This window comes from Cyprinodon tularosa, unplaced genomic scaffold (genome assembly GCF_016077235.1).
Source record: "Cyprinodon tularosa strain WSP-4 unplaced genomic scaffold, ASM1607723v1 ctg927, whole genome shotgun sequence".
In the NCBI taxonomy this organism is placed as follows: domain Eukaryota; kingdom Metazoa; phylum Chordata; class Actinopteri; order Cyprinodontiformes; family Cyprinodontidae; genus Cyprinodon; species Cyprinodon tularosa.
This window is the reverse complement of record NW_024039704.1, coordinates 601,972-627,677: the sequence shown is the minus strand read 5'-3', so window position 1 is coordinate 627,677 and position 25,706 is coordinate 601,972. Positions and strand designations below refer to the sequence as shown.

Genomic DNA, 25,706 nt, shown 5'->3' with positions numbered 1-25,706 from the left:
CCTTTGAGGACAAGAAGTTTATTGGTCAAATTGGACCAAAACGCAAAGCGCAATGTATGACAGAAAACCCCTTTCTTTGAATAAAATATGCAGTGGCAACAGTATGCCTGGTCTATTCTTTAGAGATGATAAGAAGATGAGTAAAGCTAAATATGTATAGGGAAAAAAAATCACTGCTGTTATACTGTAGACTGCAGACAACTTGGTGGATGATCACCTTCGAGCAGGAAAATGACCCCAAACATAGTACTCGAAGTATGACATTTGTGGTTTCAATGTTATAAAATGTAAACTAAAAGATCAAGGGATGTAAATACTTTTTCAAAACTATGCGAGTTATTTACCCTCATCTTTTGGTCGAGTCATTCATCAACCATTTGCTCCTGACATCCACTTATTTCATATTTCTCCTTCTCTTCTGTGTGCAAACAGCAAATCATTTTCTCAATCACACCCTTCCCTTGTACAGCCGTCTGGTTCCCCGGGGTAAAAAAGTGAATCATGGATTTCTCTCCTTTTTTGCACAAGGCTTGCCAACCCTATTCAGTCTCTATACTGATTCAATCTCCATGCAACTGTATTGTCGCCAATTTATCATATATATTGTCTATTTGTATTCATCTGTGACCAGTTTATCTGTTCATTGCAGATGGACCCCCCTCCCTTTGATGGGAAATTTTGACAAAGATAAATTGGGCCATCTGTTATACTATTGAAGTTCAATACACAGTGAGGCTTTCATTTCTCTGAGGAATTTTAATTGCTGCAAAATAAACGGAGCTTGTTGTCTGACTCTGAATTAACTGCCTGTTTATGTGATACTGGCACGTTGACATCCCATACAGGTGCACAGTCGGAAAGCTTTGCAGCATCAGTGGCAGCAAAGTTGTTTTCTGAAATGTTGTATAATGACTAGTTAAACTCTACTTCTGCCTGAGTGTTGCAAGGGAAAGACACAGTCTCATTAATGGAGTGGGATTTATCTGAAGGTTGGGTTACTGACAGTCTGCAGTGTCTCTGTGGTGGTGACTCATATTGTTTGTTTGTCCCTCTCTTAAATCTTGTCCAACCTGTCTGGAAGTTATCGCCAAGGGGGAAACCCTTGGTGAATTGTGGCTTTAGAGCTCTTATGGGGACTTTTATGTGACAGGTTAAGGAAACCTGGAAAAAGAGAGGGCACAGAAACAGAATGGCTAACCAAAATATTCTATATAAAACCCCACTTTACACCAAATAAGCTCATTGGGAAACTTATCTCTTTTAACTCTAAAACTGCAGCATATTTTATCGGAATAAATCTATTGATTTAAGCTGTATTATTTTAGATCTGGTTGATTGTTTCGGGTCCATGTCCAGCTGAATTGATAGTTTTTCTTTAATTACTAAAAAGTCTGCATCTTGTGTATGCATATAATCCAAATAAAATACATCTAAGTTTGTGATTGTGACATAAAAAATTGCATATGACTACTGGTGTTCAGGGTACATCAACTTTGCAATAGTAGACAAGTAGAGTTGCTATTCCTCAATTTTATTCAAAAACTGAGAGAAATTTGAGTTTGACTAAAGTGGAATCTTAAATAAAACAGTCTGATTTGGAATGGTTTAACTGATTTTGGGTTATTTTTAGCTTGCAATGGAAAAAAAATACTCTTTTAATGAACAAAGTTTGATAAAAAAAACAGTAAAGGTTATTTTGAGTAATCATACTTTTAATGCCCAGATTTATGTAACTCTTTGGTTAAGATGCTAGTTTCTGAATTTTTACAAGCAAACATGTTATGTTCCTTAGTATCTTAATTAGGGAAGTTAGAAAAAGATATGTGAATAAGAACACATTTTGTCGATACTTATTTATTTTATTTTTTTTTGGGGGGGGGGGGTTGCATTTTGTTCAGGAATTATGTTATTTCTTATCCAGACTTGGGAAGTGATTAAATCAACTCATTTAGTTTAATTTGATCACTTTCCAAGCATGACTGGCTTTGAATGGACTCCTGCTAAGTGAAAGAGAAATTAACTAAACTCTATTCAGGCAATTCAGAGTTGGTTGGGCTTTGCCATCTGAGCACTCCATCAGGAGTCCAACTTAAACCGCTATGCATGCTTTACTCACACCTACTCGCACTGACACCTCAGCGGGGTTGGCAAGATTAATCTAATATGCAGGCCTTTGGACTGTGGATGGGAAGAAGAAGCCCCCACAGAAAACAAATTCAACTACACGAAGAACATACAAACTTTCCACAGAGATGCACCATCTGACCAGCAGCTTTAAAAGCTTTACAAGCAAAACGGAGTTGGCTTTTTCATAATGCAAATCAGATAACAAAAACAACATCCCAACACAAATAAGATATTTCTGGTTAACATTTAAAGCATTTCATTTTATATTCATGTTTCTTTTAATTAATTGCCTGGCTGCTTACGTCAATGTCTACAATTCGTTATTAATTAATCTTGTACCCCTCTTTTTCTACTTAACTTTTGTATTTAACTATCAGGAACTCCAAATAATTCAGTTTGAAGAACTTCAGAATACCTCAAATAAAAAAATTAAAATTAAAAAATGAAAAGAGAATTATGCTGAGAATTTATAAGAAAATGAATTTTACATTTTAGCTTCTCTTTATTAGCTCACAGGAGCAGAACTCAAAACTCTCATTTTAATGTACAATATCATGGTCAATATATAAAGGCTAATAGTCAAACTTTATCATATTCAAAATCATAAAAGCTTTTTGTAAATATGTTCCCGACAGAACTCTTTATTTACCTAGACTGTAGGACAACTAGCAGTTCCTAAAATTTCTAAAAGTAGAAAGGGAAGCAGAAATGTTAGCCTCCTCTATTGTTGAACCAGCTCTCAATTTAAGTCTGTGAGGCAGACACCCTGGCTACTTTTTAGCATAGGCTTAAAGTGTACGATTTAAAATGAACTAAACACAGAAAAGCTAAGATTATCCTGATCCATCTTGGTAGTTTTTGCTGCTATAGACTTGGTCTGGTTTAAGACCAAATTACCACTTTTAATGCTTTCTCCTACTATCCTCTAATTATGCATTATTTGTGATTTATTCTGCCATTACCTTATTTGCACCAACTGTTTTTAGTGGATTTATTTCTGTTTGAGCCTTTTATGCATTTATGAAGAAAAATAATCAAGGATTTCAGTCTAGTTTTATAGTCTCATTTTAAAACCCTTGTGATTTATTTAGGTTCTTTAAACTGCTTTATGAGACATATCTGCAGTTTAGATAGTATTTTATTTGTTATAGCTTTGCTTTAGAATCTATTTGTTATAAACAAAGGTATTGAAGTTGTGCATCATCTGAACACAGAATCTTATTCATCTATGGTCTAGTGCTGACCAAGTTAACTGTTGATGTTCATTCCTCCAAAGAGATGCTGCATCTATTTATTGGTGTCATTCTTACTGTAAATGTCAATATGTATTAGAATCTTTATTGTATTTAGTTCATATGTGACCTTAGTGCTTTATCTGTTCCTTTTGTCTTTTACTTATATTTACCCTGAGGCTATGAATTAGTTTAGCTTGGGATCTAATTAATAAAGTAATTATTCACATTTATGATAGAAGGTACAGTGTATAGTCTATTGTGTGGCTTTTTACGGCATTGTGTACGCCACTCTCAGTGAAAATTACGTAAATAAAATGCAAATTAGAATACTGCGTAGAAGCTGTCATATCCAGAATGTTTTACAGCTCTCATCAGCCAAAAACCCAGCTATGATTTGTAACTGTCGAATGAAGAAAACAAGGAGGCAGGCGGACAGAAGAGCAACACAGAGGGATGAATACATGGAGACAGACGTCAGTAGGATGGGTATAAAAAGGATACGTTGATGGAAGTGTAGAGAAGACAAGATTGATGCAAGAGCAAAAAAAGGGAAGGAGGCTGATGGAGACACTCTGTATACCATCCATCAAGAAGTGTTTAAGTGACTTAGGGTGGTTTCGGGGGAACATGAAACGCACATCAATCAGATCTAACAACACGCTTGTCTTCTACTGGTTATTGATGAACTGAAGAAGTTAAGCATCATTAAAAGCTTTAGCAGAGAGTTGAAAAGTTGATCATGTATTCGTCAGCTGTCACACACAGTTAAGGTCAAATTAATAGCAGTATTATAAAAAGTCACTAAAGTTCTGTTACGTTAATGCTTTGGAACACTGCAATGTAACTAAAACTTACAGACAAATGTCCCTTTTTTATCTAAATCTAGAGAAAGAGTGGCTAAGAGAATATTATATATTGAAAAAACCATAAAAAAATGTATGGTTGTTTGTTCAATTTTAAACATTTACTGCATCACCAGAAAAAAATGCTTAGTTTAAACTTGAACTTAACTTTTTTTGGGGGATTTGCACTATTACTACTTTGTGTTGATTAACTTTTGGCACCTGCAGACTGGTTCTCCAGCCTAAAAGGATTATGCTGCCCTGCACAATTCCTCTGTTTTGCTTCAGAAACAGCATTTGTGATGTACAGCATTCCACAAGTTTTCTATCTAATAAAAGTATATATTGACTAAGATGTTAAAATGGGGTTTGGGGTAATTGGCTTGTTGAAACACAGATTTTAGAGTTTAGCTAACACATTTTGATATAGGCAGACTAATATGGGATTAACTCTAAATTACAAACAGGCCAGATTTCATACTATGACAAACCCCATACCATGAAGCCTTAGCCAACATGCTTCATAGTGCACTGTATCTTTGCAGTCTTTCTGAACTTTTCAGACAAAGTTTTATGTTCTTCTGAAAAGAACTTAACTAATAATCTACAACTTTCATACTTTTCTCTTTTATTAAACCTGAACAAACCATGCCAGTACTAAATGTTGTTTACATATATGTATATGTCAGAAGTCAGAATTTTGGACCCAGAATTTCAGGCAGACATCCTGATGAGATTTGCAGCAAAGATGAAAAATGCTAGAATCTCTGTAGAGGGGAAAACACAGGTTAGTGACCACATAAATCTGAATGAGGACGTCACTAACCTGGTTTTAAAGTTCAGTCCGGGCCCAGAGAAAGGAGTGGAATCCAGCCGGATGATTTCCCACACAATGCGGTGGACGTTGCCCAGAGAGTTCCAGGAGCTGAAGCCAAGGAGGCTACTAAACTGGCTTACGAGCAGAAGCAAGCAGACAAGGGAAAACAGGAGTTTCCAGAGGGCAAAGCCAAAGCCGGTGTCAATGAAGTAAACAGGAGTCCAAACCAGAAGATTAGAGATGCAAAGATGTACCAAAGGCGGGTCAGTCAAACAGATCAGAACAATGGCAGGGAGGCTCAGAGGTCCAAAGGCAGAAACTGCTCATGATCAGGCAATCAGGGTAACAAACTGGGTACGCTAGAGAACTCTCACCAACGGCTTGAATAACCTGGCACTGATGACTGGAGGAAGCAGCTTAAAAAGAGGCAGGAGCTGTTGGATGAGATGAACAGGGGGATAGAATGAACCATTAAGCCAGTCATAATTTCCAAGATCATTACAGGGCCCAGATCTGCCATACCAGACAAGACCCCAGGTGTAGACTGTGCAAAGAGGCCCCTGAAACAATCCAGCACAGAACTGCAAGGTATAAGATGCTGGCAGGGAAAGCTTACATGGAGCGCCAATACAAAGTGGCTGGCTTAGTGTACTGGAGCATCTGTGCAGAGTATGGGCTGGAAACCTTAGGGTCAAAGTGGGAAACGCCTCCAAAGGAGGTAAGCTCCCAGGCATCTAATAAAGCTTGGAGGAAGACCACCCGGGATGGGTGAGGAAGGGGTTTTTTTTTGTTTTTTTTATACACATATTTTTAGGAAAAAAAATTAGCTTTTTATATTAGAAAAAAAATGGAATATATAGGCATTGATCAAACCTTGACTGGATTGTTATCAATTGAGATTCTATAAAAAAAAATGTTTTTCCATATTTCTAACATAATGATGCTGAAGGCATCTCCCCTTTTTTGGTTTTATGAACTCAGTGTCATGTATAGTCTTTTTCAAGATATGGATAAAGATGTACAGACTTTAATTAATCATTCTTTTTACACACGATTTGTTCATCAGTTTTAATAAAACTGTTTCCAAATGGTAGCCTAACATTATTTTAACATTTTAAGAGCAGTCAGTGTTGGGGAAAGGTCCTTTCTTCTGCAAATATTCAAATCCATTAAAATATCATCTTGTGTGCTGCTATTTGTGGGGCTGATGCTGCCTCAGCGTGTGCTCAGTGGCTCCAGGAGGAGATGGTAAAGCTAAACTGAAAGGTTGACTACAGAGGAGAGAAAATGTAAAAGAGTCATTATTTATTTACCTTGTGGACCCAGAACAAATCCCTGCAGGCTTTACTTCCAGCTATTTTTTGGTCAAACAGCAAAAGTTAGAAAACTGTAATCTGGTAACTGGAGGTGTGTGCAAATGTGTTACTAGTTACTGACCGCCTTAAAATGTAGAACTGTATTTATTACCGTGGTTACATTTTTGCTATGCTAATTAGGAGTTTGGGATTTAGAAAAGCTTTTTTTAATTCCTTTTCTGGGCTTTCTTTTTTATGTAACTAGTGACCTATCAACACAGAAAAAAAAACAAGTTTTCATCACCCTGCATGCAATAGAGACAGCAACAGTAAAACAAATGAATGCCTTTAAAATCTGTGATGCCTGACTGAGCCTTGTATGCCAACTCTGCAGGGATGTCCCCAAAAGGGTTTCACCTCCCTGTGAAATGGGAGAAAGTATGCAAATATTCAGAGTTATTTGAATAATACAACTATGTATTCTACACTCTGCATTTGCATCTCCATCTGAAAACATTTTCGCTCGAAATGTTGCATCATTTTGAATTCACAAAAATTGTTACCAGAGGGGCACTTTCACACTAACAAGCTTCAGGTGTCCTGTTCTCAGCATAAACTGCAGATAGCCCTTTTACATGGATTTTCACCTGCACTGCTCTTCTGAATGTTACCCTTCATACATTTCACTTTTATTCAACCTTATCTTGCACTGCCTGCCTGTTGACGTATTTTGTGTTTTTAAGTCTCTTGATTGTCAACCTCCTCTGCTCTGCAGCTTTTTTTTTTTTTGCAAGTTAAATTTTTATTTAAATTTTTTATTAACACCATTGAATATTCACTTAATCTACACTGATTTAAAATGCTTGAAATGCTTCACTGCTAAGCAGAAAGTCAGCCTGTTGTTCATTGTCTTATATCTGACTGATCTCTTTTTCATGCTTTTGCCTTTCTCCCTTCCTCTAATTCTCTTAGATATTTTCAGTTTGTCTGTTGTGTCAAGAATTTTCTGTCATAAAAGTGTGTGTATATATATATATACACTATATTGCCAAAAGTATTTGCTCACCTGCCTTGACTCACATATGAGCTTAAGTGACATCCCGTTCCTAATCCATAGGGTTCAATATGACGTCGGTCCACCCTTTGCAGCTAGAACAGCTTCAACTCTTCTGGGAAGGCTGTCCACAAGGTTTAGGAGTGTGTTTATGGGAATTTTTGACCATTCTTCCAGAAGCGCATTTGTGAGGTCGCACACTGATGTTGGACGAGAAGGCCTGGCTCTCAGTCTCCGCTCTAATTCATCCCAAAGGTGTTCTATCGGGTTGAGGTCAGGACTCTGTGCAGGCCAGTCAAGTTCATCCACACCAGACTCTGTCATCCATGTCTTTATGGACCTTGCTTTGTGCACTGGTGCACAGTCATGTTGGAAGAGGAAGGGGCCAGCTCCAAACTGTTCCCACAAAGTTGGGAGCATGGAATTGTCCAAAATGTCTTGGTATGCTGAAGCATTCAGAGTTCCTTTCACTGGAACTAAGGGGCCAAGCCCAGCTCCTGAAAAACAACCTCACACCATAATCCCCCCTCCACCAAACTTTACACTTGGCACAATGCAGTCAGACAAGTACCGTTCTCCTGGCAACCGCCAAACCCAGACCCGTCCATCAGATTGCCAGATGGAGAAGCGCGATTCGTCACTCCAGAGAACGCGTCTCCACTGCTCTAGAGTCCAGTGGCGGCGTGCTTTACACCACCGCATCCGACGCTTTGCATTGCACTTGGTGATGTATGGCTTGGATGCAGCTGCTCGACCATGGAAACCCATTCCATGAAGCTCTCTGCGCACTGTTCTTGAGCTAATCTGAAGGCCACATGAAGTTTGGAGGTCTGTAGTGATTGACTCTGCAGAAAGTTGGCGACCTCTTCGCACTATGCGCGTCAGCATCCGCTGACCCCGCTCCGTCAGTTTACGTGGCCTACCTCTTCGTGGCTGAGTTGCTGTCGTTCCCAAACACTTCCATTTTCTTATAATACAGCTGACAGTTGACTGTGGAATATTTAGGAGCGAGGAAATTTCACGACTGGATTTGTTGCACAGGTGGCATCCTATCACAGTTCCACGCTGGAATTCACTGAGCTCCTGAGAGCGACCCATTCTTTCACAAATGTTTGTAAAAACAGTCTGCATGCCTAGGTGCTTGAATTTATACACCTGTGGCCATGGAAGTGATTGGAACACCTGATTCCAATAATTTGGATGGGTGAGCAAATACTTTTGGCAATATAGTGTATATATATATATATATATATATATATATATATATATATATATATATATATATATATATATATATATATATATATATACTTTCTACTGCTGTAATTAGCTCCTTGATAACCTCAGATTCCTATACAAGCTTTTATATAATACCTTTATTTGGATGTAGTCAGGCCATGTGAATTTAAATTAACAGTTTGGATGTGATATAGCCACTGGTTAAATGATGTATCTGATTCAGTTTGAAAGGAAGGAGAGCTCAATTCTTTCTTCTTGTTTCTAATATACAATTGGGTTATCAGTTGATCTTGCTGGTATACAGTAAGGCAACACAAAAAGTGTGGAAATCTTGTTTACTACTTCCACAAATACTGTATTTTGCTTCATCGATATATTTAAAGATGGACCAAATATTGCGTATGCATTACAGCTTTTGGTTTATAGATTCCATAACTCTGAGCTACTCCTGTTTCAACAAAATTGGGAAGAAATCCTATCAATGTTGGTCTTTTTTTCCTTTAGATTTTCCTCCATAGCTTCCATCCTTGGCTGTGTAAACATGCAGAAGCTGGATGTCATTCAGCAGACTGTACTCTGTTTCTGTCTAAACCAGATATCTATTTTTAAGTATAGATAATCAGCTATTCAGATGCTACCAATGCTGTTCAGCTTTGGTTGTGGGAGTCTCGAAGCAGAAGATCTGGTGTGGTCTTTTGCTTCTTTAGTCCATCTGTTCCAAATTCCCCATGTTGTACATTAAGAGATGTTATTCTGCATATATTGGCTCTAGTGGGTGTATTTACTGTGTTTGATTGTCTTTTTAACTTCTAAAACCACTCTGCCTTTTCTATAAACTTTACACTTTCACTGAAATTTATGTGTTTAAATTAATTGGGTATCTACTGAAAAAGGGAAAATGTTTGACTTCAAAATCAGCATCAGGTTTTGATGTGATGAACTCAGCTGCAGTTACTATGTCACTAAAAATGGCTAATAAAGTGGCCAGAGTTAAGGTTTTATTTTATTTAATGAATATTTGGTTGAAACTTAAACACTAAGGCTTAATTCAGATAAAGCAAGGTCTGTAGCAACACAATTAAATCAAGTTTGAATCATCAGACTTCATGGATTGGTTCCATTCCCAATTAGAAACAAACAGAAAGGCTTTAGAGTGAAGTGTTTGTTGTAAGTAATTAAATAAAATAATGTTGCAATGTTGACACTGCTGTGACTCCTGGCATCTGCTGCTTTTTACGCCTCGATTTCCTGTAGTTGATTTAGACAGTTAAACTTTCAGTGATGTCAGCGATTTTCACCTCCTCCATCTCCCTCCCTCACTCTCAGACTGACTGCAGCACTTTCGGGAGAAGAGTGTCAACTGAGGGCCTGAATCTAAAACGTCCACCCTGCCCCTCTCCGCTTTCTCTCTCTAGCTCTTTTGACTCATCTTCCTTGAGCTTTCTCACTTAGACTTGCTTCCTCCTTTCATTTTTGCTGTCTTAAGGGATGTCAGGAAACAAAAAAAAAGTAATCCCTTTGAGGGATCTCATAGCTGTTTTAACTTTGGTTTCTCTTATCGCTCTTTCCCAGAGACTTGTCACCTGGTGGGAGGAAGCTCCCCTCCCTACACTTCATTTGGCAAAGACAAGTGTTGAATTTTGGTAACTTTTTAATCCCAGAGCAACACACATCTTCACTTTCTCCACAGTGAAGCACTCGGCTCTGGAAAAAATAGACGTTTGCTGCCCTTAAACAGATAAAAATAAAGAAATGTTCATGCTTGTTTCTTTTTTACTTTAACACCTATTTTATATATATATATCCTTTAGCTGTCAGAAGCCAGAAAAAAGACGCTGAAAAGTGTGAATTGCACCCTTGAGTACAGGGAGCTAAAGGGCGAAGATCTGCCAACTTCAGAACTAGTCAAGAAAATGAAGCAGGTACATGCATAACTTGACTCATGAAATTTAAAAGCAAGGCTGCAGTCGTGTGGTTAATTTCTTTTTGTGTTCTTGTGCATTTGAAGCTGGAGGTGAATTTGGCGAAGCGTGAGAGTCAGCTGCTGGAAAAAGAACTCCTGGTGGAGCAAGTGACCCAGCTGTCAAAGTCACTGAGGGAGCAGGCGGAGAGCTGCAGGCTCCACAGTCTCTCTGTGGCAAAGAAGGTAGCCGGGATCCACTGGAAGAAGTTAATAGATCTCATATAAACAGATTTAAACAAAATTGAAACAAATTGAGACTGTAAGAACATTTTAAATTCAAAGCAGTCCCAGTTTTCGAGGCAAATTTTAAGAGAATTGCAGCTCGTCTCTGATCTGAGTTTTGCTCTATTAGTATTTTTCATCCCTGTGACCGACTCTTTCAAAGCATAGACATAAAAGATGGATGTGGTCCACATGACATCCCTTTTTTAGTTTCTGACAGCCACTTTGAAGCTTCAAGTTTATCATTAAGCTGTCATCATCTGAGCCAACATGACTGGAGCGACTGCAGTACCATTCTGTTTTTCGTTTCTTTTTTCTTTTTTTTTCTTTAAAGTATGATTTGTAAGAGAAATGAACCTACAAAAAATGTGAGAAAGTTACTTCTACGTCTTTCTCAACAATTTACTTTTCAATCAAATGATGTTGCAAAAGCAAAGTTTTCTCACAATGCTAGTTTGACTGCTTTTATTGGGATTGTATGTGATAGATTATACACCTTGGTGCATAATAGTGGATTGGAAATAAAGGTGCATGTTTTAATTGTCTTAAAATGTGCTTGCAATCAATTCTGTTGAAAGGAGAACAATTTATAGTTTTGCAATGACCGGTTCTTTTGGAAAAAGTGTGATGTGTGGAACATTTATTGGATCATGTGAGACCAAAACTTGATGCTGGGAAAGATCCAAGGTAATCCAGCGGGAAAGTCAGGTTACAATTCCAGCAGAATAACAACAAACATACTAGTAGAGCTACAAAGGAAGGATTTATGTTGAAAAATATAAATGTTTATAGTATGGTGGTGTGTCAGCTGGGTTTTAGATCTACTGTGCCGTCCCTTTAAGGGTTAATAGATGAATGCATGGATAGATAGATAGATGGATAATTGGCCGTAATTCAATTGAGAATCCTTAAAATAATTAAAGTGGATATTAACAGATCATCTCTGTCAATCATTTATGAACTTTATTGAAAAAAGGTTGGTTAAAAGCATGTCTGTTGAACTGCAAACCTGTTTGTAGCACTTGACTTGTAGCACTTACTTTAATCAAAAGCTAGTTTAATAATGTTGATCCAAAAGGACCTAAATGCAAATAGGAAACGGCTTATTACTATGTGTACTTTTAAAAAGCTTCGAAAAGCATGTATCCTTTAATTCCAGTCCAGCTGTCCTCTACGTTGTGTGGGTTTGTTGCTTAAAATCCAAATGTTACAAATGTAGAGGGGTGTGAATACTTTTGCAGTGCACTATAAATGCCATGCGTTTACCTTAACAACAGTATAAAGCAAACTGTTTTTATAACCTGTCTCTGTTGGTGTCATGAAGTGCTTGAGGAATCTAATGCTTGCCTTCTTCCCTGCATGTGTGCTTTTTTTTCTCCTCCCCTCTTCCAGCTGAATGAAACCCGCACAAACATGATTAACATCAACCTTTCCTTGATGGCTGCTTCTGCAGAGTTCTCCATGAAGGAGGCGGTTGCTTTGTCTGAGCAGCAACAAATCAAGGAAAAAGACTTGCAGGTCAGCTGAGATCCTGGTCACTCACATGGTGCACATTAGGCCTAAGTCTGCAAGTTAGTACCACAGTCTAACGGCATCCATTTAGAGCCTTGTCATCACTTTATCTATGCAGATTATTTTCATAGGAAAACTAATTTAGAAGGTGAACATGGTATAAAAAGAAATCTAAAGCAGTTGTCAAAATGTAACACTGATGGTGAAAAAATAACTGTGGGAGCAGAGAAATGAGTGGATGCATTAAAAAGTGCAAGCAGTGAGGAATCTGTATTAATATTTAACAACTGCCCTGCAGCCAGATGTCAGTGGTATCTCTGCGATTTAATTGTGTTGTAATTGGAGAGAATGTGACAATTAGTTTCTTCAAATTCATCCATATGTCACTGAAAAGAAAAATAAATGCAGACATTGGTAACCTATCTAAAAGTTGTATCCTTAGTGACCCTTGTAACCATGACAACCAAGAATTTGGAAAAACAAATTTAAGGATTTACAAATTCACAGGAATTAAATTAAAATGAAAACTTAAATTGAAGCCTTTTTCTTACTCCTTCTGATTCTTGAAAGTTATCCCTATTCCACCATAGATCCAGTTACTGGCATGTGATTGACTGATATAATATTTCCGACAAGCTGCTTCTGCAGATTATCACAGATAAGATACTGTTAAAGTCTCTTGTGTAATGCATCTGTTATGCTGTAGAATACATTTGTTTGGTTTAATGGATATGTAATATCTCAATGTTGATTTTTAATCATATTTTTCTTACCTCTGTTTCCTAAAGTCAATGTTGACCTTTTGGTCATGTCATTATTTTTTCACCTCCTCCATCTCGCTTTCTCACTTGCTGCCAGACTAAAGCACTTTGAGGTTAAAAGTTTCATCTGGGAGCTTCATTCTAAACAGTCCAGTCTTCATCTGGCAGGTTTTTTTATTTATTTTGGACTCATTTTCCAAGAGATTTCATCAGAATTTCTTGACAATCTTGGGAAATGTGTATAAAAGATTGAAATCTGCCAATGTTTCCAGCTCCTGATAAGACTGTAGGAAAATAAATTTGCCTTGCAACAAACGTTTTACACACCCTTTTAATTTATTCTTTAGCACATATTCATAATAGTTTTAAAATAATGGGTATTTGTCTCATTTTTATTTGTTTATATTAGTAATTATCGACGTTCCATTTAAAAAAAAAAAGTGTTTTCAAGAACTGAAAAAGAAAAAAATAAATAACAGTCTTTAAATGTATGGATTTTTGACATTATTATATATATATATATATATATATATATATATATTTTTTTTTTTTTACTGATAGACACTTCCCCTTCCTTTTCTGCTCTGTTAAAGGCATGTCAAGATGGTAAATTCTTAATCCCTTTGAGGGATCTCAAGGCTTTTTGAAATTTGGTTTCTCTTATCGCTCTTTCCCAGAGACTATTCACCTAGTAGGAAGGGGCTTCCATCCGCACACCACATTCAGCGAAAAAGGTGTTGAGTTTTGTTATCACTTTAATCCCAGGAAATAAGTATCTTCAATTTCTGCAGGGTGAAGCACTGAGCTGATGGAGAAACTAGACTTTTATTGCCCTTAAAGAGCAATAAACATAAAAATTTTAACTCTTGTGTCTTTTTGCCTCTAACACCTACTGTATTTTCTGCATCCTTTAGTTGTCAGAAGCCAGAAAATGGATGCTGAAAAATGAGAATTGCACCCTTGAATTCAGGGAGTCAAAGGTTGAAAACCTGCTAACTTCAGAACTGGAGGAGAAAATGGACGAGGTAAATGCAAATGTTTTTTATTTATAACGTTACTTATGAACTTTAAAAGCAAGATTGCAATCGGGCAGCTAATTTGCTTCTGTGTTCGGAAGCTGGAGGTGAATGTGGCGGAGCGTGAGAGTCAGCTGCTGGAAAAAGGACTCCTGGTGGAGCAGGTGACCCAGCTGTCAGAGCCACCAGGGGAGCAAGCGGAGAGCTGCAGGCTCCCCAGTCTCTCTGTGGCAAAGAAAGTAAACAGATTTTAATGGAACTCTTTTAAACAGTTTATTTTAAATTTCTAGAGTGCCATAGAATGGTCTGCAGTCATAATTACAGGGCGACTTTTAGGAGAATTGCTGCTCATCTCTGATCTGTCTTTTGGCCTGTCAGTATTTTTCATTCCTGTCACTGACTCCTCAAAAGCATTCACATAAAAAATGCATGTGGGCTGCATAGAATCCTTTTTTTTTTTTTTTTACTTTTTGACAGCCACTTTTAAGCTTCAAGTTTAATATGAAGTTGTTACCATCCAAGCCAACATGAGTGAGGTAGCACACATGTTTTTTTTTTTGTTTTTTTTTCTTTTTACATTTAGAATTTGGAGGAACCTACAGATAATGTGAGTGATGAAGTAAAAATCTGAGCACTGCTGCCTTGCAGAAAGAAGGTTCCGGGTTGGATTCCCGGCCCGGGGTCTTTCTGCATGGAGTTTGCATGTTCTCCCTGAGCATGCATGGGTTCTCTCCAAGTACCCCGACTTCCTCCCACAGTCCAAAAACATGACTGTTAGGTTAATTGGTTTCTCTAAATTCTCCTTACGTGTGTGAATAGTTGTTTGTCTCTGTGTTGCTCTGCGATTGCCTGGTGACCTGTCAAGGGTGTACCCCGTCTCTTGCCCTTAGACAGCTTGAGATCAGCTTGACACCAGCCACCTCACTACCCCACTTGGAATAAGCGTGACAAAAAATGGATGGATGGGATGGAAATGGAATTTGCAAAATTAGCAAAACTTTATTGGAAGTCTTGTGGGAAAGTATAGTGGAAGATTATGGACTTAGTGCATGTATGGAGAAAATTGGAAAGACATAAATGTAGAGGGAGAAGCCAAAGGCAGCTTGGTTACACCATTTTGTAGAGTTTTGTTATATTACAACCTCAAACTTTATGATATAAGGGATTTTATGTGATGAGCAATGCAACTCAATGCTTAATTCCTTTTATTTTGAAACTCTCAAATTAAATCCCATCCAATCCATTGCCTTGGATGTAACATAACTAATTAATAAGGGAGTTGAAGTTTTGCAATTGTATGATTTTTATCTCAGCTTACATGCAGCTCTTATTTTAAAGCCATAGAGGTGTGTTATAGAACATTATTGATCACATCATTTGGACAAAGGGCCAAAGCTGATCGTGACAGTAATATAATCAATCCTAAACTTTTTTTTTTAAATAAAGTGTCCCTTTTATCATTCCAACATGGAAAAAGGAAGCTGCAGAGAACCACGGCCTAAGTGGGAGAATATTTTTATAGCGCAGCTTTCAGTTGTGCACTCAAAACATTTTCTGTTTTAACAGAATGACAAGACAAAAATTAAAATTGCATTCCCTACTAAAATTGAGAAAGAAAATGTAGCTATTTCATCCAATCGTATGAGACCAAAATCCTAAGGCATAAAATAAACAGATTTCACTCACAGATTCCAACAACAAACACTGTAACGGAAGAGTTGTGCTGCAGGGCGTCTTCGGGACATGGATACAAATAAAAACATGGAAATGCTAGAGAAAATCCAATGGAGACTTGGGTTGTTTTTTTATAAATGCTCCCTATTCAATTTAAGGGAGCTTTTTTCTCTTTGACCTAAGGTAAAATATTTGCAGGGCACTGCAATTATCTTCCTTTCCAATCTGACCAGAATGACAAATTATTTTGATGTCTTTCAATGTCAGATTATCATGTGCATATGACATCTAGCAGTTTGTCTGATAGCTGAGAGTGCTTTTATTTTTTCATTGGACTTGAGTCTCAATGAGAATCACTTAACAAGGATGAATTTTTTTTTTTCCTGCTTGACCCTGCAGCTGAAAGCAGGTGGCCGCTTTGTTCAAACAGTAAAGGTCAAAGAGAGGAGTCTGCAGGTCGGATGAGGTCCCAGTTGCTTACATGCTCCACATTCTGCTCATGTGTACAGATGTGCAACCTAAACATTCCTGTGCTTCCATTATCTCTAGCTTTTTTTACATAATGACCATTTAAATTAATATGATGCCTGTCATTAAAAGATGCATTTGTAATCCTGCAAGCCATATATTTAGGTTTCATTTTCCAAATATCACTTCAGCATGTTCACACTATTAGTTCATTCTTTCATAGAAACATCGTATGTTGACTTCAGGTTAATACATTTTAGGAGAAGGTAAAAGAGCATTCAAATCATTGCCCTAGAATGAAACGGAGAAATTCAAGCAGTGTTTGCTTTCTGCCCTTATAAATATTTCAGCAAGTAAAAATTTGTGGATTCCCTACATGCGCTGTAAATATTTTAAAAGATTTGTGTTAATACCCCGCAGAATTGCTCAGGCTGATGCATGCCTGCAGCACACCGCTTGAACCCTGAGGTAAAAGATGGAGAGCTGTGAAGTTACCCACATTCTGATACTGAGGCAGCCATCTGTTTATGGCTTTGGCCAAAAGTTGAATCGAGCCTGAAAGCAAAGTAAAGTCAATGCTTCTCCCCCTGCTCTTTTTTTTTGTTGTTTTTTCCAGATGGACAAGTGCCAGTGGGAGGCTGGTCAGGCAATGCCACCATATCTCGACATAGAGGAGGGGTATAGGAGGATGCTGAGAGACAAAAAGAGGAGGCAGAGGGAAAAGGAAGAAAAGAAGGTAAACAATCACCTTTGGAAATTCAAAGGCACACTGCAAGGCAAGAAAGAGCAGGCTTTTTTTCACATGCAGTGTAGGGTATCTATTGGGATTCTGCTGAGATGGGAAGTTATGGTATATTTCAATAAAAATTAATGCCACCAGCAGAAAACCAGAGAGCTAAAAGAAGGGGTACATATAAAAGGATCACATGCGTATCAAAGCTGTCCAGCTGCCTCCTGCTTCCTGCTGCTAGTCAAAAAACAACCCCCCACCCCCCTCCAAAAGAATACAAATTTATTACCAGCATAAGGCGAAAAATTTAGAATGATATAAAACTTGTTTGGATCATTTTCATGCGTTTTACAGCTTTGCTTTGTTAAAGCACCTGTTCAGTGACATTTAACAGCAGTTTATTTGCCTGCTGTTGTGGGCTGGAAAATCAAAGGAAGTGACACAAGAAAAGGACAATCGAAGTGGATTTCTTCCTCTTGCTCACCTGGGATCCAACATAGACAGTGATCCATCACCTGCATTGGATTTGTCTGCCACTTTCTCCGCTGTGTGTACCTTTCTACTGGCATCATTAAAGTCGGAAGCAACTTTTTCTGCCACAATTAAAATAACCTGAAGAACTATCTTCTTCTATTTTGCTATAATAAAGACATCAGATTTTTAGCATTAAATAGGATTGATTTGGGAGCAGCTCCATGTTAATGTTTCATATACAGTATGAACTGTTGGCAGTTGGAACTTAATGAAAGGATTCCCAGGCACATATTCAGTGCACACACAAAACATTTGGTGAGCAGAATCTAAAAAGTTTGTTAAAAATAAATACATTTTTATTTCCCATTTTAATTATTCACCATACTTTCTTTAAATTTAGGGCTTTTTCTCTCACTTATAGTGAGGTCCCAGGATCTGTTTCTGGATCAAAAGCTTCAACCCAATCAACTCCTGGGGTTTGTAGATGTTACTGCTGTTATTGTTCTGAGCTTGGGAGATTGATTACTATTAAATAAAGGAAGAGAATCACCTGTCCCATTGGGGTGTTGAGAACCATCTAGAGCTTAACCAGCTCAAAACAGTGGAAATCACCTTCCCATACAAACTCCTCTAACCAACCTTAATATGTTAAAACTTTCAATCTGTCTGGCTTCATGGACCCACTTTTTATGGAGCTGTGATTGCTCCATAAAAAGGTGGTAGACACGTTACAGATTGTAATTCCTGTGGCAGCTCATGGACGACCACATTTAGCAGGAGCTGCTGTTCAGTTTCTATACTCTCCTTATTCAGGCAGCCCAGTGTTTGTGCATCACTTTCTCATTTGTTTCGTCCACCAAACAGGAAATGTCAAAACTGCAACAAATAATATGATGTGAGGATCAAATTCTGGAGAGAGGATCAGCAGGCCTGACCTTCCCACCGCCGCCTTGTTTAGGTCTAAATTCACAAAATTGAAGCTAAAGTCTCTGCAGATCTCTCAAATCCTGCACACAGAGTGTTAAAGCTATTACCTTAAGGACAGTAAAAGCTAAATCTAAATCCCTTGTGTGTACAAATGCACTATTTAAAGATCCTTTAGATTTCTGCATTTAACTGGCTCAGTCAGCAAGTAATCATTTAAAAATGTTTGCTGTGTATGTTGCAGTGCTTGGTTGTCTCGGTTTTCTAGCTGATTTATAATGACTTATCTTGTTGCCATCTATATTTGTAAAGGAAAATTCTTATAATCTATTTGAATAAAGAGTAACTACTTGCTAAATCTCTAAATTCTGACAACCACAGCCAAATATCTACTGCATCAGGCCAGAGGTTGCCCTCTTACTGGCAGTTTTTAGTTGGAGTGCGAATAAACAGTTACAGGTCCTACATAGTTTGGTCCAGATGTGTCTACATCGGTTGCAGACCAGACCAAAGAGCCAGGAGCACCGTAAATTATTTGTTTCTGCTAGTTGAATTTACCAATTAATCCAGCTGGCTTGTCTTGCAGTAAATCTCATTAGAATAAGTTTTCTGGAGAGAGAAGCTGTTCAGGTTGCTGGCCAAGAACGTCTTTGGCTGCTTCCTCTAAAACTTCCCTGTTATCTGTAACTGTAATCAGCCTCATTATTTTCAGCTCAAGCACTCAGCTGTTTGTGAAGATTCATTAAAAAAATGAACTTCTTTGCATATGCTTTTTTTTCGTTTTTAATTTCCTTGATTATGTTTCATGAAAGTTTTGATTTAGATATTTAATTCAAGGTCATGCAATCTTAAATTAAATATTAAGTCTCTCTCTGGGGTGTGGCTCTTTCTGTGTATACAGCTTGCTGAAGAAAGTAAGTGGAGATTGCTGCCAAATGGAGTTTACACCACGGCAGAAGCCAGACCCAACGCGTACATTCCTGAGAACGACCTGCTCGGTCTGCCCAAACCCTTCGGACGCTTTCCACCCATCAAACCCTGCCCAAAGGGGGCCTATATGAGGCATTACCGCAATCCAACAATCAGACCCTGGGAGATTTAGAAGGCATCCCTACTCGTATGCTGGAAAAGAAATAAAAATCTGCAATGTTTAAATCACTTTCTGAATCTGGTTACAGTTGCTTTGTTTTCATTTATTTACTGGCAGTATTTAATCTTTACTTACAGCGCTGTCAGTGACAGGATGACAAAGAGTTCAGGGGAAACATGAGTGTGCTGTTACATAATGATCCCCAGTATGATTTCATAATCACTGCACTGCCTAGCAACACGTCAGTGCCGCTCAGACCTCCTTTCCCTATCAGATTAAATCTATTTCTTAGAGTATCCTTTCACATACTTCATTTTTGTTGTTGTTTCCCCCTTCAGGGTAGTAATTCTGAAAATATTGCAATGGGTTTAAGCTTTGCACTAGAATCAGGATAGCCCTGCATAACGCTTAAATATGATCAATCTAGAGAGGAGGGGGAGGCAATGAAAGAGCATGAAGGATGATAAAGAGAGGAGAATTTAAATAAAGGGGATGAAGCATCTGAGAAGGCAGTAGAGGAGATTCAAAGTAAAAAAAAAGAGGATGAAAAGGAAGGCTGTAAATTGTGAGGTTCAAAGTTGGACACTTTTCAGCAGAAATATTAAGTATCTGACAAATTTCTGGTAAAGCCAGCAATTCCACAAATTAATGAGTGGAGGTCTTTGGTAGCTGATGAAAGTTAATTGAGTGTGTGGAAAGAAAAGCAGGAAACGCCTGAAACAGCTGGGGTGCAGCACGCTAACCCTGACTAGTGCTGCTCGCAGCATGAGTCAACTTCCTAAGAAAAAACTCGGGAGACAAGATGTGTGTGCGTGATCATCCATTGAAGACTCACGCTGGAAGCTGTCAGATTAACTTGGCCCCAGACTGTTAGGCTGCTACATAACACAGAACACATAACAGAGTGTGGGGGAGGCCATTAGGTGGGGGGGGGGAGACTCGTGTTTACAGAAAGTAAAAAAAATATCCAGAAGATGTATGGTTTTAATTTACAATGTCATACATGTGTGTAGAAAAGCTCTGTCTTAACCTTTCAAACATTTCTTATCATGTAAAATATTTTCATACTTCAGTGGAAGTCTGCCCACACTTTTAATCTTTACCAGCTTCAGACCTTCTGGGAAGACGTTCCACGAGGTTGAGGTGTGTGTTTATGGGAATTGCTACCAATCTTCTAAAGACATCATTTTTTTCTCTTTTGGGTAAAGTCGAGGAGTCTTTGCAGGCCAGTGAAGTTATTATCCTCACTTATTCATGTCTTTGTTGACTTCTGTGTTTCCACTAATGTGTGTTCAGGACCCTTATCCTTTTGGAACAATAAATTGTCATACATTTAAGATTCTAGGTTTAACTTTTGAGGGAATCCCTCCAGTTTGTGAAACACACCAACAATGGCAGCACAATCGAACACAACAGTTTTTCTTCATCCCTTTTAGCTTAACCAGGAGACTAGTTCCTGTCAATGTTAAGGAACTGGAAATGCGGATGACTCAAACTAACCAGGGTAGGGGATTTTTATTTTATGGACCTGGATTATCCACTTCTGCTCAGCACAATGCTGGAACCCCCAAGCTTGATAGTTGTATGCGTCAGCCTATTTTACTTCTGTTTGTTTCTATTTAATGTCATTTTTACTTCACTTTATTCAATGATCATATTTCCTGTCACTGAGCCCAAATATATATATTTCCGTTTGTCTTCCTATAAAGCTTTTCTGGAGGAGGCATTAATCAGTCGTCTACAAAGTCCAATCGGGTTTGAAGGTGTCTGCTCTTGTTTGGTGCCATCTGACTAATTTATGGAAAACTCAATTCACTGACATAGCAGTTCAGCATCTTCCAATTTATAGCCATTTCCTGTCTATTCAGGTTGAAAGTTTGGATCTGATTTAGAGATAATTCTGTGTTTTAACAGGGCAATGACTCACAAATGGCTTTAGGATGTATAGTTAGGCTTTTACAATCCAATTGAATGGTTGTAGACTATTCTTTGAACCCAGTTCCATCTGAAGGGATTCAAATGTACCTCTTCTGCCTAGAAAAGAGGTCAGTTACCTGCAATGGGCCAGATGCATGTTGTTGGCTATAGAAAGAAAAGGTTAAAGGTAACTCTTTCATTTCTGGGTGGATCATCAAAATAAGTGGTCCTCCTAATTGTTAGTCATTCTGGTGATATGTTTAGGTAAGGCCGTCCTACATGCTCGTCCCCATCTTTTTTTGTTCATGCACACTTTTCAGGCGTATATATGTGTTGGGCTACGGCTTCAGTCATTGAAGCTCACCTTTTTCACCGAGGTTCTTTGAAAACGGCCGAGGATTGTAAGCGAAAAAGTGTCTACGAAGTATATACGAAGACAAAAAAAAGGCCTCGGAAGAGGCATACTTTGCACGGAGAGCTCTCCTTGCAAAGCATTATGGGATTTGCTATCACAGCGGCCCATTATCGCTACACGACAGCAGCGACTTATAACAAAGATGGCACAGACCCTGCATGTTTGAGGAGGAGATGTGGGACCAACTGGGAGCAAAAAGTAGTGATAATCTGTCCGAACAGACAGCTAACTTCACTATAAAGTCCACTATATAGTCTTCGCTCTCTATAGTGATTAAGGGATCTGGGGGTTAGGGCGGATTTTCAGGCACAGTAAGCTTGTATGACCTATAATAACAGCAACTTTTAAACAGAGCATGCATAAGGAGAAATGGGCAAGCCATCCCCCCTTTTTCCTCCAAGCTCGGGTATGGCCTGGGAGTTTGAGGGTTCTGCACAGTATCTTTGCTGTTCCTAGAACTGCACTCTTCTGGAACGAGATGTCTGGTGTATTTCCAGGGAGCTGCTGTAACCACTCTTAAAGTTTGGCGGTCACTGCCCCGAGTGCCCCAATGACCACAGTTAACACTGATGCCTTGACCTTCCAGGCTTTCTCCAGCTCTTCTCTGAGCCCCTGGTATTTCTCTTTCAAGTTCCTTTTTCCTGAAGTTGCAGTCACTTGGTGTTGCTATGTCAACCACAATGACTTTCCTTTGCTTTTTGTCTACCACCACAATGTACGGTTGGTTTGCCATTGTGTATATATATATATATATATATATATATATATATATATATATATATATATATATATATTAGTGCTGTCAATCGATTACATTTTTTTAATCGCGATTAATCGCATCAATGCCTAAGTTAACTCGCGATTAATCGCATTTTAATCGCACATTTTTTTCCTGATTGAAAATCATTTAAATACTCTCGATGACATACAAAAAAAAACATACAGGCTAGGTTTGTGCCAATGTTCTTTTTTTTAAATGAGAACAGGTCACAGATACTGATTTATGCCATAGAAACATATGGCAAGAAGATGGGGAGGCATGTAGCAAAAAATAACAAATATGTAGGCAAAAAAAAGGCCCTGAAAACAGGCTGATGTAAAAGACAGTCTTTACAGTTAATACAGTCTTTTGAACAAAGACAAGCATTTTACCCTACTGCTATAAAATGCAGTAGAGTTAACATTAGATGTTAATTAACCAAGATAATAATGAACAATTTTCAATCAATACATCAAAATCAATAGACCGACATTACTAGATGGAGGTAGTCTATGCTCTAGAAAGTTACTTTTCAGACTCTTAACAAAAATGAGAACACACACACAAGCACCCACCCACCCACACACACACGCGATACTGACCTGTGGCGTACACAGACGGCGAGAGTGCCGTAGCAGATTCCATTTCAGCTCAGTAATCTGTTTTGTCAGCGTATTTCAGGTTGCTACTAGTTACCAGACACTCAACTTGTTTGTTGGTGGTGGGGCTTAAAGAAAAGGCACTAGCGTCACCCAGTGTATGAGCGTCTTTTTCCCTTGAGGAGCTCCGCTCTCGAAGCCTATGAGAAATGCATAGACTGGGGGAAAATAGCCCCGCCTTCTCGCAGGCTGCAGCGGGATGTACTTGGAAAATTGTACCACATAGCGTTAATCTCACGTTAAAAAAATTATCGCCGTTAAAATGGCCTCGCGTTATAGCGTTAATAACGCGATAATTTTGACAGCACTAATATATATATATATATATATATATATATATATATATATTGTAACCTCATAGGATTTCAGAAAACAAACAACTTCAACAGTTCTTGCTTTTAAAATATAGAATTAACTTTTATTTATCCCTGGAAAAATATGGCTTCCATTATTCATTCAAAGTCAAACATTAATGGCATCCTTGGCCATGGTAATTTTATATAAACATTATCACTATAAAATATTTTTTCTTTTGTTTCACAATTCTCAAAAAAAAAAAAAAAAAAACAATCAACAGGAACCAAAGAAATATTATCTTTTTCTCTGGAGAAAAAAGATATCTTTTAAATGTCTAATTTACACTTTAGTTTACTAAGCTTAAAAAGTCTTAAAATAAAACCCTGATTAGGAAATCCCTTATTTCAAGGAACTGGCGGGTAATCAAAGCTCAAGTGCTTAAACAAGATTGGAAACACACTACCCAAAAATACAACAAAACAAGCATTTACAGTTACAGCTCCCTCATGACTGAGTTCATTACATGAACCAGATGCTGCTGGCTCACAATTAACCCTGCTCTAATTTAGGCACAGTTACCTTGTGCAACTCTGAATCTCTGCTTTTCATGTTTACACATTCTGCCTGCAAGACTCCTGTACAAATCGGTGTCGAAATCAAGATTTAATGCACAGCAGACCGTATCGGGCCTGTCTGTCTGTAAAGCCTTTTTCGGCAGGTAATCAGGCTGATGGGCTGCAGGAGCATTACAGGAAAAACAGGAGGTGGGGGCAAAAAGCATGCTTGATTTATAAATACTGTAAGCAATATTTCCAACTGTCCCATTCATAAACTGCCGGACAGTTTGAAGAGGAAATGTAGCAGCTAGATGTACCAACTTCATATGAAAATCTATCTAAGATTTTTGACTTTTAAGGTTCTTTTTCTTCCCTTTTAAAGTTATGTTTCATATACCTGACTGTACAAGTGAATCTCAATGAAGGAGAATACAATTAAAGTTAAAAAACAATATTGTGGATTTGATTAAATTTTTTTTAATTTAAATTATCACATTCTAATCAATTCTAATAAATCAAAAAACTCACATTTTATGTAGATTCATCTACCGTATTTTCTGGGTTATAAATCGCTCCGGATTACATGTCGCACCAATCATTAAAGTGCATAGGTCGCATTTTAGGGGGAAATTTATTTGATAAAATCCAACACCCAGAACAGACATGTCATTTTGAAAGGGAATTTAAAATAAAAATAGAATAGAGGCAACAACCGGCTTAATAATTGTACAGTAAGCTAACATTATCCTCTGTATCTCTTTTAAACAACTCCACCAACTCCAAATTTTCTTTCTGCGGCTCGATTACCGTTTTCGGACGCAAATTTTTTTACTTGCAGCTTGTAATTTGCAGGATAGGATTTTCTTTTAAGAGCCATTTTTGTTAAGCCTTTCTCAGTTGTTTTCATAAGTTAACGGCAATGTTGAAATTATCAAAACATGCCTAGAGCGCCCTCTTGCGTTTTGGTGTGAAAATAATGTTAAATTATATAATAATGTTTTAATAATTTCACAAATAACTTCCTCAAGAGTATAAGTCGCACCCCAGTCCAAACTATGAAAAAAACTGTGACTTATAATCCGGAAAATACGGTACAATAAAGCTCAATTGATTTCTGTTATTCTTAATTATGTCAGCAGTTGGAGTTTGATGTCCTCCAGAGTATATAACACTTGACTGTGGACATTATCTTTTATTGATAACATGGCTAATTTGTTTGAAAACTGCCTTCAAAAAAAGGGTATTAAAGTCGCCTCTGCACATTTTTTTCTGTATTTTTTTCCTTCCACTTAATTTTTCCATTAATATGCTTGAAGACAAACAGCTTCTTTTTGGAATACCCTCCTTGTGGACATGTCAGTGACTGCTAACATGACCTTTGTCCAGAAAACAGTCTTTCCAGTGATCCTGTAGGCCAGGTGTTTGGTGTTGGAGGAAGATTTTAGCCTGCAGATTTTATAAAGCTCACTTTATAAAATAAAAACAGAACCCGTATTTCACACACTGTGAGCCATACTCATTAAAATTAATTGAAATAAATGGTTGAAATGTCAGTGTGTATGTGTAATCAATCTATATAATGAGTTTTACTTTTTAAAGGGAATTACTGAAATAAATTATGTTTGCAGTGATATTCTAAATTATTGAGATGCATCTTC

General features: G+C 37.8%; 1 protein-coding gene across 2 annotated transcripts in view; it reads left to right on the top strand.

Moving 5' to 3' along the window:
• ccdc146 (coiled-coil domain containing 146) overlaps positions 1–20,247 on the top strand; it is a 30,182-nt gene extending 9,935 nt beyond the window's left edge. The window contains exons 7-13 of one of the 2 annotated variants that reach the window (XM_038274710.1): positions 10,421–10,531; positions 10,618–10,755; positions 12,187–12,312; positions 13,982–14,092; positions 14,185–14,322; positions 16,842–16,961; positions 19,255–20,247. In XM_038274710.1, the coding sequence (XP_038130638.1) occupies positions 10,421–10,531; positions 10,618–10,755; positions 12,187–12,312; positions 13,982–14,092; positions 14,185–14,322; positions 16,842–16,961; positions 19,255–19,455 (945 nt within the window). In that variant the 3' untranslated portion in view covers positions 19,456–20,247. The remainder of the gene's footprint in view (positions 1–10,420; positions 10,532–10,617; positions 10,756–12,186; positions 12,313–13,981; positions 14,093–14,184; positions 14,323–16,841; positions 16,962–19,254) is intronic. The other variant, XM_038274711.1, reaches the window with a different exon arrangement.
• Positions 20,248–25,706: the final 5,459 nt, after the last annotated feature.